Source organism: Leptopilina heterotoma, unplaced genomic scaffold (genome assembly GCF_015476425.1).
Source record: "Leptopilina heterotoma isolate Lh14 unplaced genomic scaffold, ASM1547642v1 Lhet_51, whole genome shotgun sequence".
Taxonomy (NCBI): domain Eukaryota; kingdom Metazoa; phylum Arthropoda; class Insecta; order Hymenoptera; family Figitidae; genus Leptopilina; species Leptopilina heterotoma.
In genome coordinates, this window is record NW_025111110.1 from 1,176,903 (window position 1) to 1,191,933 (window position 15,031).

Genomic DNA, 15,031 nt, shown 5'->3' on the forward strand with positions numbered 1-15,031 from the left:
CCCAGAGAGAACAAATAATTGTGGATTTTAATTGAAAGGATCTGAAGCAGTTTCAACTCACAATGAATCTCTTGATAAGCTTGTTAAAATGATGGGAGATAAATGCAACTGCAGGCTTGACAAAGTATGACAATGAAAAATTGAAAATTTCCTACCGTGATTGTTTGGGTGAAAAAAAAAGAATTTTTAACGAATTTTTATTTCTTACTATTATAACAATCTAGAAATGAATTTTTCAAATTAGAAAAAAAGTGAATACAATAATTTACAAAAGAATGAGTTTTTTCATTATTTTATTTAATAATTTAGAAGATTATTTTTGGCCAAATTTAATTGGCCAAAAATATCTTCTAAATTATTAAATAAAATAATTAAGGTCCTGAAAACACTCTACGTTAAATAAAATAATGAAAAAATATCTGAAGAAAAATATAGAAGAAAATATTATAATAAAAAATTAATAAAATAAAATATAAATATTAATATAGTATAATTTTTTTTATAAATTATAGTAAAAATAAACAAGTTAAGAAGATGTAAAATAATTTTTTTAAATTAAGCGTTTCTCTAATAAAAACATAACGATAATTATAGTGAAATGAGAATATTTTGAGAGAAAATGAAAAAAAATTGAGCTCTAATTATTTTTTCCTATAAAAATGATTGAAATTGTGATAGAATACGATTTGATATATAATAAAATGGACGTTTCGATACACACATACACACTTTATTTGTGAATTTATTATTTAAGGCATTTTATAAATGTCCTATAATAATTGAGAAATTATTGCGCTCATTTTGCGCGGGAGCTTTCGACGTTATCGATATGTGTACATTTTATAACTATATAATGTTATCAGTCTTACAGACGTTATTTTGTTAAGCGAATGGGTCACATTTATTTACACAAAAAAAAAGAAACAAAAACTGCGATAACTATTTGTTTTCTTTTTTTCTTTTGAAATATTTATCATAGACACATTAATTATAAACTATATTATACTATATATTTTTTATCTTCGCAATTTTGAGATGCAATTTTATTGCATCTACAAAAGTACATGGAGAATAGTTTTATAATAAGGATTCACCAATGTTTTTTTATTTACTCAAATTTTTTTTTTTATCTCTTTTGTCGAAAAATTTATTCCATAAGTTGAGTGAAATTATATGGATTATAAAATTGTATGGACAAAAAATTATACGAACACCATATTTTCGATATTTTAAATGAAAATATCGAAGATTTTAGTTACTTTTTAATTGAAAATTGAAAAAAGTTAGAGTTGTTTTTCTAATTTATTAATAATTTTTATTTTTATGTGAATTAAAAATTATTACGAATATTATAATATTATTATGTTAATGTATATTTTATAGTATAATAAAAATTATTTATTCGTTTGAATAAATAAATGAACAAACGTTTCGGCGCCCCTTAAATTTTTATTTACTTGTTCGAATTATTTAAAATTTTAATTAATTCGAATAATAGCAATAATTAATAATTAATTTGAAAATATAAAAATTATAATTTAAATAATATAATTATTTTTGTATACAATAATTATTATTGTAACATTATAATATTATAATATAATACAAAATATTACAACAACTCTAAAAAAATGTCACAAAATAGTCTTTATGTAAATAATAAATTTACAAAACTGTGAGAATAATTTTTTTTTTCAATTTTCATATAAAGGATTGTTTTTTCTCTAATATTGAGAAATTGTGTTTTTCCAGAAGGGTGAATCTATACATTTAAAAATGAGTATTCCCCATTACATATACTATTTTTAGAATAAATATTCTTTACCGATATATAACTTATGTACAGAAAAATGTTTATTTAACTATTGAAATAAATTTTGATTTTTTAACAAAGATAGTAATATTTAGATACATTTTTTTACATTTATTTTTACACCGAGGGAAAGTTATTTACTTGACAAAGTGTGTAAATTAATATATTATAAATATAAGGAATAATAGAAAAATTAGAAAATTAAAAAAATAGTAACAAATAAGAAATAATAATTTACTAGGATTAATTATATTTTTCTATAATCAAATAAGTAAAGTTCCATTTGATAAACAATGAAAATAAGAATTAGAATAAAAATTAATAGGTAATAATTTACTATACTAATTGTATTTTATTCAATTAATTAATAATAAAATAGTAATAAAATATATAATATATTTAATAATATAAAAAATAATTGAAAACAAAAATGTGACTTTAAATAAAAAAGAATCGAGGAACAATAATTTCCAAATAGAAAATCATTTGCAAATTTTGAATTCGTCGATAACAAAAATATTTTTCTAAGCAAAATTTAAAATTGAAATTTCTTCGATTAAAAAATATTATTTTTTGAAAATCAATTTAAAATGAATTCTATTATTAAAAAAATATTTTTCCCTTTCTTTTTGAAATAATAAAGTGTCACAAATTTTTTATCTATAATATAAAAAAATTATTATCTCTCTCGAAGATTCTTTTTCTCCGTCAATATTTGTGATTGGAAAAACAAATTTCTAGATTTTACACCCTTATAAGAATCATTTTTCTTTTTTTTTATTTCTTTTATTTTTGGCTCATTTCCAGTAGCCATGAAGAAAATTGTCGCGATAATAGCGCGTCTAGTACTGCACCTCGGAGAGAAGAAAAAAAATATTCAATAGAAAGAGAGAAAGGGACAGGAAAAAAGAATAGAAAGAGAGAAAGAGGAGAAAGTGAGTGAAGATTCTGGGGAAGAGGAAGAAGGTATATTTTCTGGACCTATATCTTAAGTACCACCAGGGAAATTGACATAGTGACGAGGGATGCTCGCTATTCCGGGTCCATCATTTTTTTTTATTTTATACTTATTATATATAAATATCGGACCTTATAGGCCCAAGGGAGACACATTCACAATTTTTTTTTTCTTTTTACAGCCATTATCAACACTTCAATTTCTCAGAAGAAAAATTTGTTTATTTTGTTTTTAGAGTCAATTTTACTTCAATATGAAATTTTTAAATTATCATTATTATTAGTATTTTATTTTTTATATTTAATAGTACCTCTATATATATTATAATCACACCATTATGAACACGATTTTCATAATTGAAATTATGTACAAAGAAGTATTTTGACTCTTTCTTTCACTTTTTTTTTTCTTTCGGGGCTGGGCAGGGGGGAAAATTCTGAGAAATTGTAATGTTTAGATTTTTACTGTGTCGAAGTGAATTATCGATCAATTTTTTTTTTTTTGCTCTCGATTGCTCTATTTGAAAAGCTTAGAAAAAATTTATTTTTTCTATAATATTAAACGCGAAGCGTTTGACATTTTTCATATTGACGTTACGTCAATTCCTTTTTGAAAGTATGTTTTTTTTTTAGTTGCAAAATTACATAAAGATGATCGATTATTTGCACGTTATTCGTTTGTGAATTTACGAGAGCGAGAAATGAAATGTAATTGACATTTGGTAAAATTTAATTTTTCACTGAGAGAAGAAAATATAATTTATATCTTTGTGGCATTGTTTCGCAGACAATGTAATGTGTATTAGTCGATTTTTTTTTTGAAAAGAAAATATAACGAATGATAAGTAATAAATAATTAATTTATACCTAATGTTGAAATAAATAAAAAAAATTGTGTGTAATAAAAATTAAATAGTAAATAGAAAAAATAAAAATTAAGAAAAAAAAATAAATGGCAAAATAAAAATGTAATTAAATTGATAAAAATTAAAATTCAAGCCATTCGAAAGAAGTTTCCTAATTTCAACTAAAAATAATTTTGACCCACTTATTATTTTCACTTTTAAGGGAAATAATAATAAACTAAACAAATAAAAATAAAATTAAATATTGAAAAAAAATAAAATAAAAAATATTATTTCAGGGAAAAAAAATTCCAAAGAAAGGGAATAAATTTATAAACGAAAAAAATAGATTAGGAAACAATGCGGTTATTGAAAATAATACCGAAAGATGAAAAATTCAATTGACAAAAACGTCACCCAAGAAAACTAGAGGGAGAAAAAAGGAAAAAGAAAAAAAAATAGAAAAGGAAAAAAAATAGAAAAAGAGAAAAATAGAAAGAGAGAAAGAAAGAGAGCGAGAGAGAGAGAGCCTTAGAGAGGGTTCATTTAAGAACAAGAGTGTTGATCTTGTCCCTAGATATGTCCCCATGATACTTTAGTCGAATTGGAACATCGGCTTTTATCAGAGATCCGCTATTCCTGATGACGAGGTAGTTTTGTATGCCTCGAGCTTTCAAGAAAATTCCCATTCAAAATTACTACCTTTAACGTGATCTCAGGAAAATTTTCATACAAAAAAAGAAAAAAAAATTTGTTCTCTAAAAATTCAATGGCAAAAACTAAATCTTTACAAAATTAGTCCCCCTTTGTTTTTATAACTGTATATATTATGTAATTCTCGAAAAAAAAGAAGAAAAAGTAAAAAAAAAACTTTTTTTTCTTTTGTCCAACTTAAAAGTTGATTACGTTACAAATTAAAAACTGATTCCCTCCGAGTTTTCTCAAGCTGATATCTTGCATTCGTATCATTTTAAGTAACACAGAATTGCTTCCTTAATATTTTTTCTTAATTAAAATTCACTGTCTTCCTTTTACTACTTCATTATTCAATTAGTCCCCCTTTTGCTTTATTTTTCATCCCAGTGCGCCTCGAGGAATTCCGGAAGAAATATTTCCGAATTTTTCGAATTTAGTGAAAAAAAGAAATAATATACAATAAAGGAAACAAAATTTATTCCTAATTTTCCCAAATGGTAAAAACAAAATAATAGAATAAAAAAGATTTAGAATAAAATAATTTCCCGAATCAGTAGAAAAGTTAGAAAATATAAAACAAAATGAGTTTCCGATTCAGAAAAAGAAATTACAAAATAAAAGAAAATAGAGAGAAGAATTTAAAAATTCGCGAATCGGTAAAACGTGAAACTAGAAAAAAATTAGAAAAAAATAATTTCCCGAAAGAGTAAAAAAAATAATAAATTCAGAGAAAATTAAAAAAAAATTCCTGATTTCCCGATTCGGTAAAAAAAAATTAGAAGAAATTAAAAAATAATTTTCGAGAATCGAAAAAAAATAATAAAACAAAAAAAAAATCAGAAAAAAGTTTCTTATTTCTCGAATTGGTAACAAAATAACGAAAATAATTTCCTAATATCCTGGATCAGTAACAGAATAAAATATTAAAATTAGAAAAAATATTTTCTGAATTTGGAAAATAGATAAAATAAAAGAAAAATTCAGGAAAAGAAACCTAATTTCCCGAATTGGTAATAAAATAAAATAAAATTGAGAAAAAAACCTAATCAAATAAAATTCAGAATAAAAAATTCCGAATTTCTCAAATCAGTAAAAATATAAAATTAGAAAAAAAAATTAGAAGAAATTAAAAAATAATTTTCTGAATCGAGAAAAAATTAATAAAACAAAAGAAAAATAAAAAAAGGTCATATTTTCTCAAATTGGTAACAAAATAACGAAAAAAAATGAAAATTAAGAAAAAAAATTCCTAATTTCTTGGATCAGTGGTAGAATAAAATTAGAAAAAATATTTTCCGAATTTGGAAAATAGATAAAATAAAAGAAAATTCAGGAAAAGAAACCGAATTTCCCCAATTGGTAACAAAATAATAAAATAAATGAAAATTGAGGAAAAAACCTAATAAAAAAAAATCAGAATAAAAAATTCCTAATTTCCCGAATCAGTAAAAATATAATTAAAAGAAATTAGGAAAATATATGTAATAATTTTTTGAATTGGTGAAAATAATTAGAAAATCTCGCAAAAGAAAATTTCCCATTTTCCCAAAAAAGTAAAAAAAAAACAAAAAAAAACCAATAAAAATAATCTCTTCGCTTATTTTTATAAATAGAAAATATAAATTAACATTGAGAGAGCAAAGAAATAAAAAAATACATAAAATAAGGGTAAATACAATTTATTAATGATAAGAATAATAATTATGAACTGTTTTCTTTTTCTGTGCGTTTAGTTATACTTTTTCAGAGTTTGCGCTTCTCGAATCGCCGCTATTGCAAATATATCGAGAAATTTTTCATAAAAAATAATCGATTACATTGGTATTTTATTTTCTTTTTTTTTTGGTTTGTTTTTTTATAAAATCGTATATTAAGTTATATTATAATAGTTTTAAGAAATCGTCTCAAATATCCGACAATGAGACAATATTCCTTGGCCACTCTCAATCGAACGAATTAATATTTATAACACTTAGCGAAACTTTCATCGAGTCCTGGGAATTGTTTAAAAATTGTTCGATTGACGCCACACCCACGATTTGAAAAAGAAAACAAAAAAGGAAAAAAAAATATGTTGATACATGAGAAATCGACCATTTGCTTATGATTTATTTGTCGAAAAATTAATTGAAAATAATGAATCCAAAAATTATTTAATTATTATTGCTTGAATTAGTTAATAATTAGTTAATAATTATTAAACAAAAAATTAATTTTATCCTCGAAATTAATTGACAATTATTAATTGCAAAATCTATATTAATAATTAATTAATAATTATTCCTTGAAAAAGTATTTAATAATTATTTTTTAATGAAAAAAGGTTACAAAAGAACTTTTTATTTTAAATTGAACTTTTTTTCTGACTAACCTCGATCGATTTTTATTCATTAATGCAATAAATTATAAAATGAAAAAAAATTTTTGGAATTCATTTTTTGGTACTTTGAGTTTTAAAAATTATTTCTTAATTCAATTTAATTTTATTCACTTATTTTATTTATTTAGATAAATTTTTAATTAAAAATTAAAAATAATTAAGTTATTCTTAAAGAGTATTTAAAGAGTATCTAAAGAGTATTTTAAAAATATTTAAGGAATTTTTAAATAATATTTAAGGAATATTTAAAGAGTATTTAAAGAGTATTTGAGGAGTATTTGAGGAGTATTTAAGAAGTATTTAAGAAGTATTTAAAGAGTATTTAAAGAATATTTAAGAAGTATTTAAAAAGTATTGCTTTAATATAATTTTTTTAAAATACGAAATACACCCTTGATCTGCAGGATCCTATTTTTTAAGGTTGCAATATTTCTAAAATACTCTGCTAATAAAATTAAAAAAGTACAATTAAATACTCTTTAAATATGACAGATGAACTTTTTATACTTTAAACGCTTTAAATAAAAACTAATATTTTACAAAAAATGTTGGAAAAATTTTTTTAAATCCGGGTTGTTTTCATATCTTCCTGTGCAGATTTTACAAAAAAAGGAAATTAAAATTATGTCAATTTTTTATTTAATGAAATGAAATGAAATTACATTAATGGAAATGAAATTTAATTGACATAAAATCGAATGAAATAAGATGAAAACGAATATTAAATTATTAGGAGAAAACTAAATTTAAAGTGAATTAAAAATCAAATTAAATTAAAATTAAATTAAAACTTAAAATTGAATTGAATTAAAAATTTAATTGTATTAAAAATTAATTTGAATTAATAATTAAAATTGAAATAAAAATTAAATTGAATTAATAATTAAATTGAATTAATATTTAAAATAGAATTAAAAATTAAATTGAATTAAAATTAAATTTATATCATTATTAAATTGAATTAACTATTAATTACAATTCAAGATTGAAATTAAATTAAAATAATATATTAGAATTTTCATAACTTCCTCCATGACATTTAAAAAAAAGAATTTCCTCAATTTTCCTCCAATTAATCATAAGCCTTCTTTTTCTCAAATGACATCCCCAAGACGTCAATATTTTATACTTGTGAGAAATATACCGGTAATACATACATAAAAAAATAACTGACGTATATTGATGACAATTTTTTGTCTACATATATAAATACACATTCTTCAATAAAAATGTATAAATATATGTATACATACTATAATTTTATATAGTCAAAAAATCACCTAAAAATTGATTTTCTTTTTTTTTAACGACCTTTAGGCGGTTGTGTGGTTTTTAGTCACGTGAAATATATTTTTATTTGTATATATATATTTAAATGAGAAATTTGTCAAAGAAAAAAAAATGGGTATCCAAAAAAATTATTTTTGACAAATTTCTGAATTCATTTTTCGTCGCCACCTTGTGTACTCCATTTTCTCGATGGAACGTGGCTCAAGTATTGGAAAAGTCTGTCCTCGTTTGGAACAAAACTGGGTGATTTTTCGTGAAATCAATGTTCCTATAAGCTCGTTCTTTTTCTTCATTCTCGGTTGATTTCTTTGAAAAATTTTCATTTTATAAAATGATTTTTTCATATTACTCCGCGTTATATAATATATATATATATATTTTTTTTTTATTTTGAATGTGAAATTATTTACATGTATTTTGTTTTTGCAAATATTCAAATGAATTTTATTTTTTCAAATGGATATTCTTTTTTTTCACTTTTCCTTTTTTTTCGATTTAAAGGATCAAGTTCTTTTTTTGTTAATTAACGACCTTAATAAAATTTTTTCTAACAAATATTACCCACGGATTATAATGCCGCGTTATCGTAACCGTCGATCAGTGTCTGTATGATGAATTTGATGGTTAACTTGTATATGTTCTCGACATTCTCCGTGTATCGATCGTCTAAGGTCCTTTTTACTGCCTCCAGAAACGGCGATTCGATATTCTGTAATAAAAAAAGGGGGAAAAAAATTATCTATCATATTTCTGTCGGGAAAAAAATTTTTTTTTTTACTTTTTTTTAAAAATATTTTTAAAATAGATAATTAATTAAGATTTTTTTGTCTATATAAAGTATATTCTACGTTTTTGAGGGGTTTTCTGGGAATATATAATTAATTAATTAAAAATTCACTTATTAAACGTACAAAATTAATTATTACTGTTCAAATTTTCAAAAATTTTAATAAAATCTCACGAAAGAATTCCATTATTTTCTAAAATTTTAATAAATCCTTCTAAACAATTCAATTATTTTTTTGAATCGTAAAATATTTACAAAAATTTAATTATTTTCAAAATAATTTTAATTGAATTCCTCGGAAGAATTCAATTTTTTAAAAAATTTTTAACACATATTTAAAAAGAAAATTCAATTTTTTTCAAAAATTTTAATAAATCCTTCGCAAAAATTCAAATATTTTTATAAATAGTAAAATTCTTCACAAGAATTCAATTAATTTTATAAATAGTAAAATTCTTTGCAGGAAATGAATTCAATTATTTTCAAAACAATTTTAATTGAATTCCTCGGATGAATTCAACACTAGAAAAACAAATAAGTTTTAATTTTAACCTGATTTTAGGGTAAATATTCGCTGCAACAAATTTTCACCTAAGTGAGGGTGCCACTTTCTATGTGAATTAGCATTGGTTAAAATTCCCCGCAACAAAATTTATACTATCTTTTTTTCTGTGAAATATTTAAAAATATTTCCATAAATTTCAATTATTTCCTAAACTTTTTAAAAAATTTTCGAAACAATTCAAATATTTTTATAAATACTAAAATTCTTTGCAGGAATTAAATAATTTTTAATCAAATTTAAATAAAATTACACGAAAGAATTTAATTATTATCAAAAATTTACATAAAATTCAATTTCAACAAGAATTTAAAATTCTTTAAAAATAATTCAATTATTCTTAAAATATTTAAATTCTATATAAAAATTAAATTACTTTTAATGCAATTTTCAAATATATTCGTCAAAAAAATTGAAAGAATTCAATTATTTTCAAAAAATAATAAAATTCTTTAAAGAAATTCAATTATTCTCGAAACAACTTTAATTGAATTTTTCGAAAAAATTTCATTATTTTCAAATATTTCTATAAAATTTTTCATAACAATTTAATTATTTCTTAAAATTTTAATAAATTCTTCGAAACATTTCAATTATTTTTATAAATAGTAAAATTTTCCTCAAGAATTCAGTTACTTTTATAAATAGTAAAATCCTTTGCAGAAATTCAATTCTTTTCAAAACAATTTTAATTGGATTCCTCGAAAAAATTTAAATTTTTAAATATTAACATAAAATTCATTTATTTTCTAAAATTTTAATAAATTCTTCGGAACAATTCAATTATTTTTATAAATAGTAAAATTCTTCGCAAGAATTCAATTATTTTCAATACAATTTTAATAAAATTCTTCTTCATAAAATTCAATTGCTTTTAAAATTTTCAATTAAAATTATTAAAAAAACGTCATTAGTTTAAAAAAAATTCAAAGTAATTCTTCAAAAGAATTTAATTTGGATTTTTAAAAATTTTAATAAATTTCTTCGCAAAAATTTAGTTATTTTCCTTAATAATAAAATTCTTTGAAGGAATTCTATTATTATCAAATTTTTTGATATAAAATTCTTTGCAACTGTTCCATGATTTTTAGTACATTAATTTTAAAATTGAAAATATTTGCAAAGAAAAATTATAAAAAAGTTAAGTTCCTGCGAAAGATATTGTTATTGTTGGAAATAATTTAATTCCTGCTAAAAATTTAATTATTTATGGAAATAATTGAATTCCAGCGAAAGATTTTTTAAAAACTTTAGAAAATAACTGAATTGTTTCCGAGAATATTTATTAAATTTTTTGAAAGTAATTGAATACTTTCAAGATATTTTATTTAAATTGTTTTGAAAATAATTGAAATCCTGAAAAGAATTTTATTATTTATGAAAATAATTGAATTCTTGCCAGAATTGTATTTAGATTTTTGAAAATAATTGAATTTTTGAGAAAAATTTTAATCTTGACGGAAATAATTGAATTCTTTCAAGTAATTTTATTACATTTTTTGAAAATAATTGAATTTTTTTAATAATTCATTTTATTAAAAATATAGAAAATTGAATTTTTTTGTAGAAAATTAATTCAAATTGTATCGAAAATAATTGAATTCCCTCGAACAATTTTTTTACTGACGGAAATAATTGAATTCTTTCGAAAAATTTTATTAAAAATTATATCTGTCAATAATAATTCAATTTCTGCTAAAAATTTAATTATTTATGGAAACAATTGAATTTCAGCAAAAAATTTTATCAAAACTTTTGAAAATGACTGAATTGTTTCTGACAATTTTATTAAATTGTTGAAACTAATTGAAGTCTTTCAAAATTTTCATATCCAATTGTACCTATAAAAAAATAAATGAATTCTTGCGAAAAATTTTATTATTTCAAACATAATTGAATTCTTTCAAAGAATAATTGTATTAAAAGTTTTGAAAATAATTGAATTGTTTCGTAAAATTATATTTAATTTTTAGAAAAGAATTAAATTCCTCAATAAACTTCATTTAAAGAGTATAAAAAATAATATTATAGGAAGGCAAAAAATTAATTGAATTCCCTCAAAAAATTATATTATTAACGAAAATAATTGAATTTTTTTGGAGAATTTCATTAAAATTATTGCAAATAATAAATAATAATAATTAGTTGGTTGGTTAAAAAGTGAATTTAAAAAAAATTTTAAAGTGAAATTTTATATTTTAATAATAAATAATAAATTATAAAAATATCGTTGAAAAATTGGTAATTAGTTTTCTTGTTCATCATTCGTGACAATAAAAAATAAATTTTTTAAATGAAAATTTTCTTGAAAAAAACTTCATTTCCTATTATTAGACGGTTTTTTATTTTCATAAATAACAAAATTGACGTTAATTTAGGGGAAAAAATTGCACCATCTCATTTCCTGGATGGTTAACTCTAATTTATTTTTCTGCTCTAATTTTTAGTCCTCTTTTACCTCTACACGTTGTTAAATTGTAAAGCAGAAATGGAAATTTTTTGCTATTTTCATCGCAACGTCAAAAAAATGTAGTTGAATACTTAATTTAAATCAAAATTAAATTTACTTCAAGAATGTAATTTTTTTATTATTTTTTTAAAGTAAAAATATATTTGTAACAATTTCTTTCTTCTATTACATTTTTTTTATCTATTCTCTAATACATAAAATAAACTAAATGAAACAGAAAAATAAGAATAAATAAACTAAATTTAAATTAAATAAAAATAAATGAAAATGAAGAGAAGAAGATACAAAAAAAAAAAAAATAATTAAAAGAGATAAAATAATTTTAGACTCAAATTTCAATTCTTTTTCTAAATTAAATATTTTTGGAAAATTTTCCATTGCAGGAGGAAATACTATAAAAAGAAAAATAAAAAGATCTTTTTAGAAAAGCGACGACAAGTTTTATTAAACTATTTACGAGCATGAATTTGGAATTAAAAAAGTGGTGATAAAAAAATGTCGGGAAAAAAACTTAACTCGAAATGACAAAAGGAAAACAATGGCAAAATGGACGAATGGAATATTGGTCAAACGGGGAATTTCGGAAGGAAACCGCAATGCAATTTACCGTAGTTAAATGTAAGCCACAGAATGCTCGTAAAACTATAATGAAAGGGCGGTAGCACAATTAAAATCAGTGTTCCCTCCTCAACAATTATTTTTGGTTTATGTGCCAGCAAATGTCTACATTTTCACCAAGGTTTTTAATTTTCATTTATTAGATTGTTCCCTTTCCTGTTGAAACCGCCTCGAAACATTTTGTTATTCATTTTTTTTCCGTTTTTTTGGAAAATAGAATTTTATTTCCAAATAAAACGACAGTAAAAAAAACTAAATTGGATAATTTATTTAAAAACATGTATTATTCAAGAGTTTGAATGTTTTTTATAGGGTTGAATTTTATTTCCTGATTCTGCAATTTTTTTCACATCTCTTTTAATTTTAAATGTCTAAATAAATTTTTTTTAATCATTATTAATTAATTATTTTATTGAATTACTAAATTAATTAACAATTATTCAAATATATACGAATTTTGTTAATTTAATTTTTAAAATTGTAAATTTCACGGAGTGTAAATCTATTTCTTTATAAATTTAATAATAAAGTAATTAATATTCAATAAGATTAATATTAAGAATATTTCATATTAATTTAATTTTAACATTTAAAATCAATACTGAAATTATTAAAAAAATATTTTAAATATTTAACAAATTTAAATTTAAACATTAAAATTTTAATTTAGAAAACAAATATTCTTATATAATCAATTTAAATTTTAAATTCTTTTCTAATCAAGTTAAATTTGTAGCCAAAAAAACTGAATAAAATTAAATACAAAATTTGTAATAATTATTATTTCTATAGTAATTATTAAAAAAATGTAAAAAGAAAAAAAAGTAAAAGAGTGCTTTTTTCACGCAAAATAAAATTAAAAAAAAAATTAAATAAATTAATGGAAGAACTTACCCAAAAATATTGACGTTTAAATTCTGGAATTCTTCTGTGTGACGCGCCCACTTGATGTAGATAGGAAAGAAAAACATCCATATCGTCCAAACCCTTAATACCTTCGTCTAATGTCGTCATTACTTTCACCGCATGATCCGCAAGCTCAGTACTCGTTGCTTGTTCGTCTTTTGTTTTTAGATGTTTAAAATTTTTAAACATTTCTAGTAATTCCGCATTATTCTCGAATAATCTGAAACAAGTGAAAAAATCCATATTTGGTCAGACGTATATTGCAAAAAAGAACATAAAAAAACATGTGAAACCAAATACCTTTATAGAAGTCAAAAAAAAAAAAAAAAAAAAAATGGAGGAAAAAAAATCTGAAAACAGAAATAAAAATATATTGAAAAACAATACTCTTGAAAAAAATACTTTTTGATAAATATAATGGAAAATGATAGTAATGAAAATAATGAAATAAGATTTTATTTTCTCTATTTTTTTCTGTTAATAACAAAATAAATAACATATTTGACAATTTGTGTTTAGTATAAATGATCTTGGGAAGGTAAATTATTAATTTACAATTTAACAATTGTTTATTTAAATAGTAAGGTAAAAATGCAAAGAAAAATAAAATTAAAAATCAATAAACCATGTCACTATAATGTTATTCTATTTATAAATTTAATAAATAATAAGAAAAAAATAATTAAAAAAATTATAATAATAAGTAATAGAATAAAAAATCTATTGTAAAATAAAAAATACTATATTAATATTAATATAGAACAAAAAATTATAAAAAATTTTATTATAATTAGAATCTTTTTAACTTAAAAAACTACTTACTTAAGGGCATTTGAACCTTGATGACGTCACACATGCTTTGCACAAACTGAAACGTCATCAAGGTTCAAATGCCCTTAATAAACAATAAAAGAAGGAAAAATAATAAAATAATAAAAAACGAAGAAAATAAGAAAAAAATACCAAAGGACTTTTTGTTTTTCTTTTGCTTAAGTAAATAAGTAAATAAATAAATGAATAAAGAGAAAATAAACTTTACAAAATGAAAAAAATTTATAATAATATTAATAATTATTAATCGAATAAAAATTATAAATAATAAAAAACCAACAAATCCCATCATTATGAAATCAAAAACTTGTTAGAAATTGAATAGCATTATTATCAGTTTATGTTAAAAGAAATATTTAACGAATAATAAATAATAAACAACTTTAAAAATATTGTTATAAAACATAAAGAGGATCGAGTGTTAAAATTATTTTTCTATATTATAAGAATATTGTTAATGTAACTTATTAAAAATTATTTTCATATTCTATTATTAACTATAATTTAAACTAAAATTCATTTTCAAATCAATTTTTATTCGAACATTCTACAAGAATTCAATTATTTAAATACAAAAGTAAATTATTTATTGAATAATTGAATGTTTCTTAGAATTTAATTCTTATAAAGAATTTTGTTAACAAATTTTTAAATAATTGAATTCTTTGGACGAATTTTAATAAAAATTTTTAGAATAGTTACATTTTTCAAAGAATTCGATTAAAATTTGTATTAAAAATAATTGAAATTCTGCGATGAGTTTTATTATTTCTGATAATAATTGAATTATTGAAAAGAAACTTACAAAAAATTTGTGAATATTTGAATTCCTGGAAAATTTTTATTATTTATGAAAATAATTAAATGTTTGCGTAC

At 20.8% G+C, this 15,031-nt stretch overlaps 1 protein-coding gene across 1 annotated transcript in view; it reads right to left on the minus strand.

Moving 5' to 3' along the window:
* Positions 1-8,433: 8,433 nt before the first annotated feature.
* Positions 8,434-15,031, minus strand: part of LOC122507746 (globin-1-like) — a 51,889-nt gene continuing 45,291 nt past the window's right edge. The window contains exons 2-3 of the mRNA XM_043620612.1: positions 13,313-13,544; positions 8,434-8,690 (exon numbers count right to left, since the gene is read on the minus strand). Coding sequence (XP_043476547.1) covers positions 8,550-8,690; positions 13,313-13,544 — 373 coding nt within the window. The 3' untranslated portion in view covers positions 8,434-8,549. The remainder of the gene's footprint in view (positions 8,691-13,312; positions 13,545-15,031) is intronic.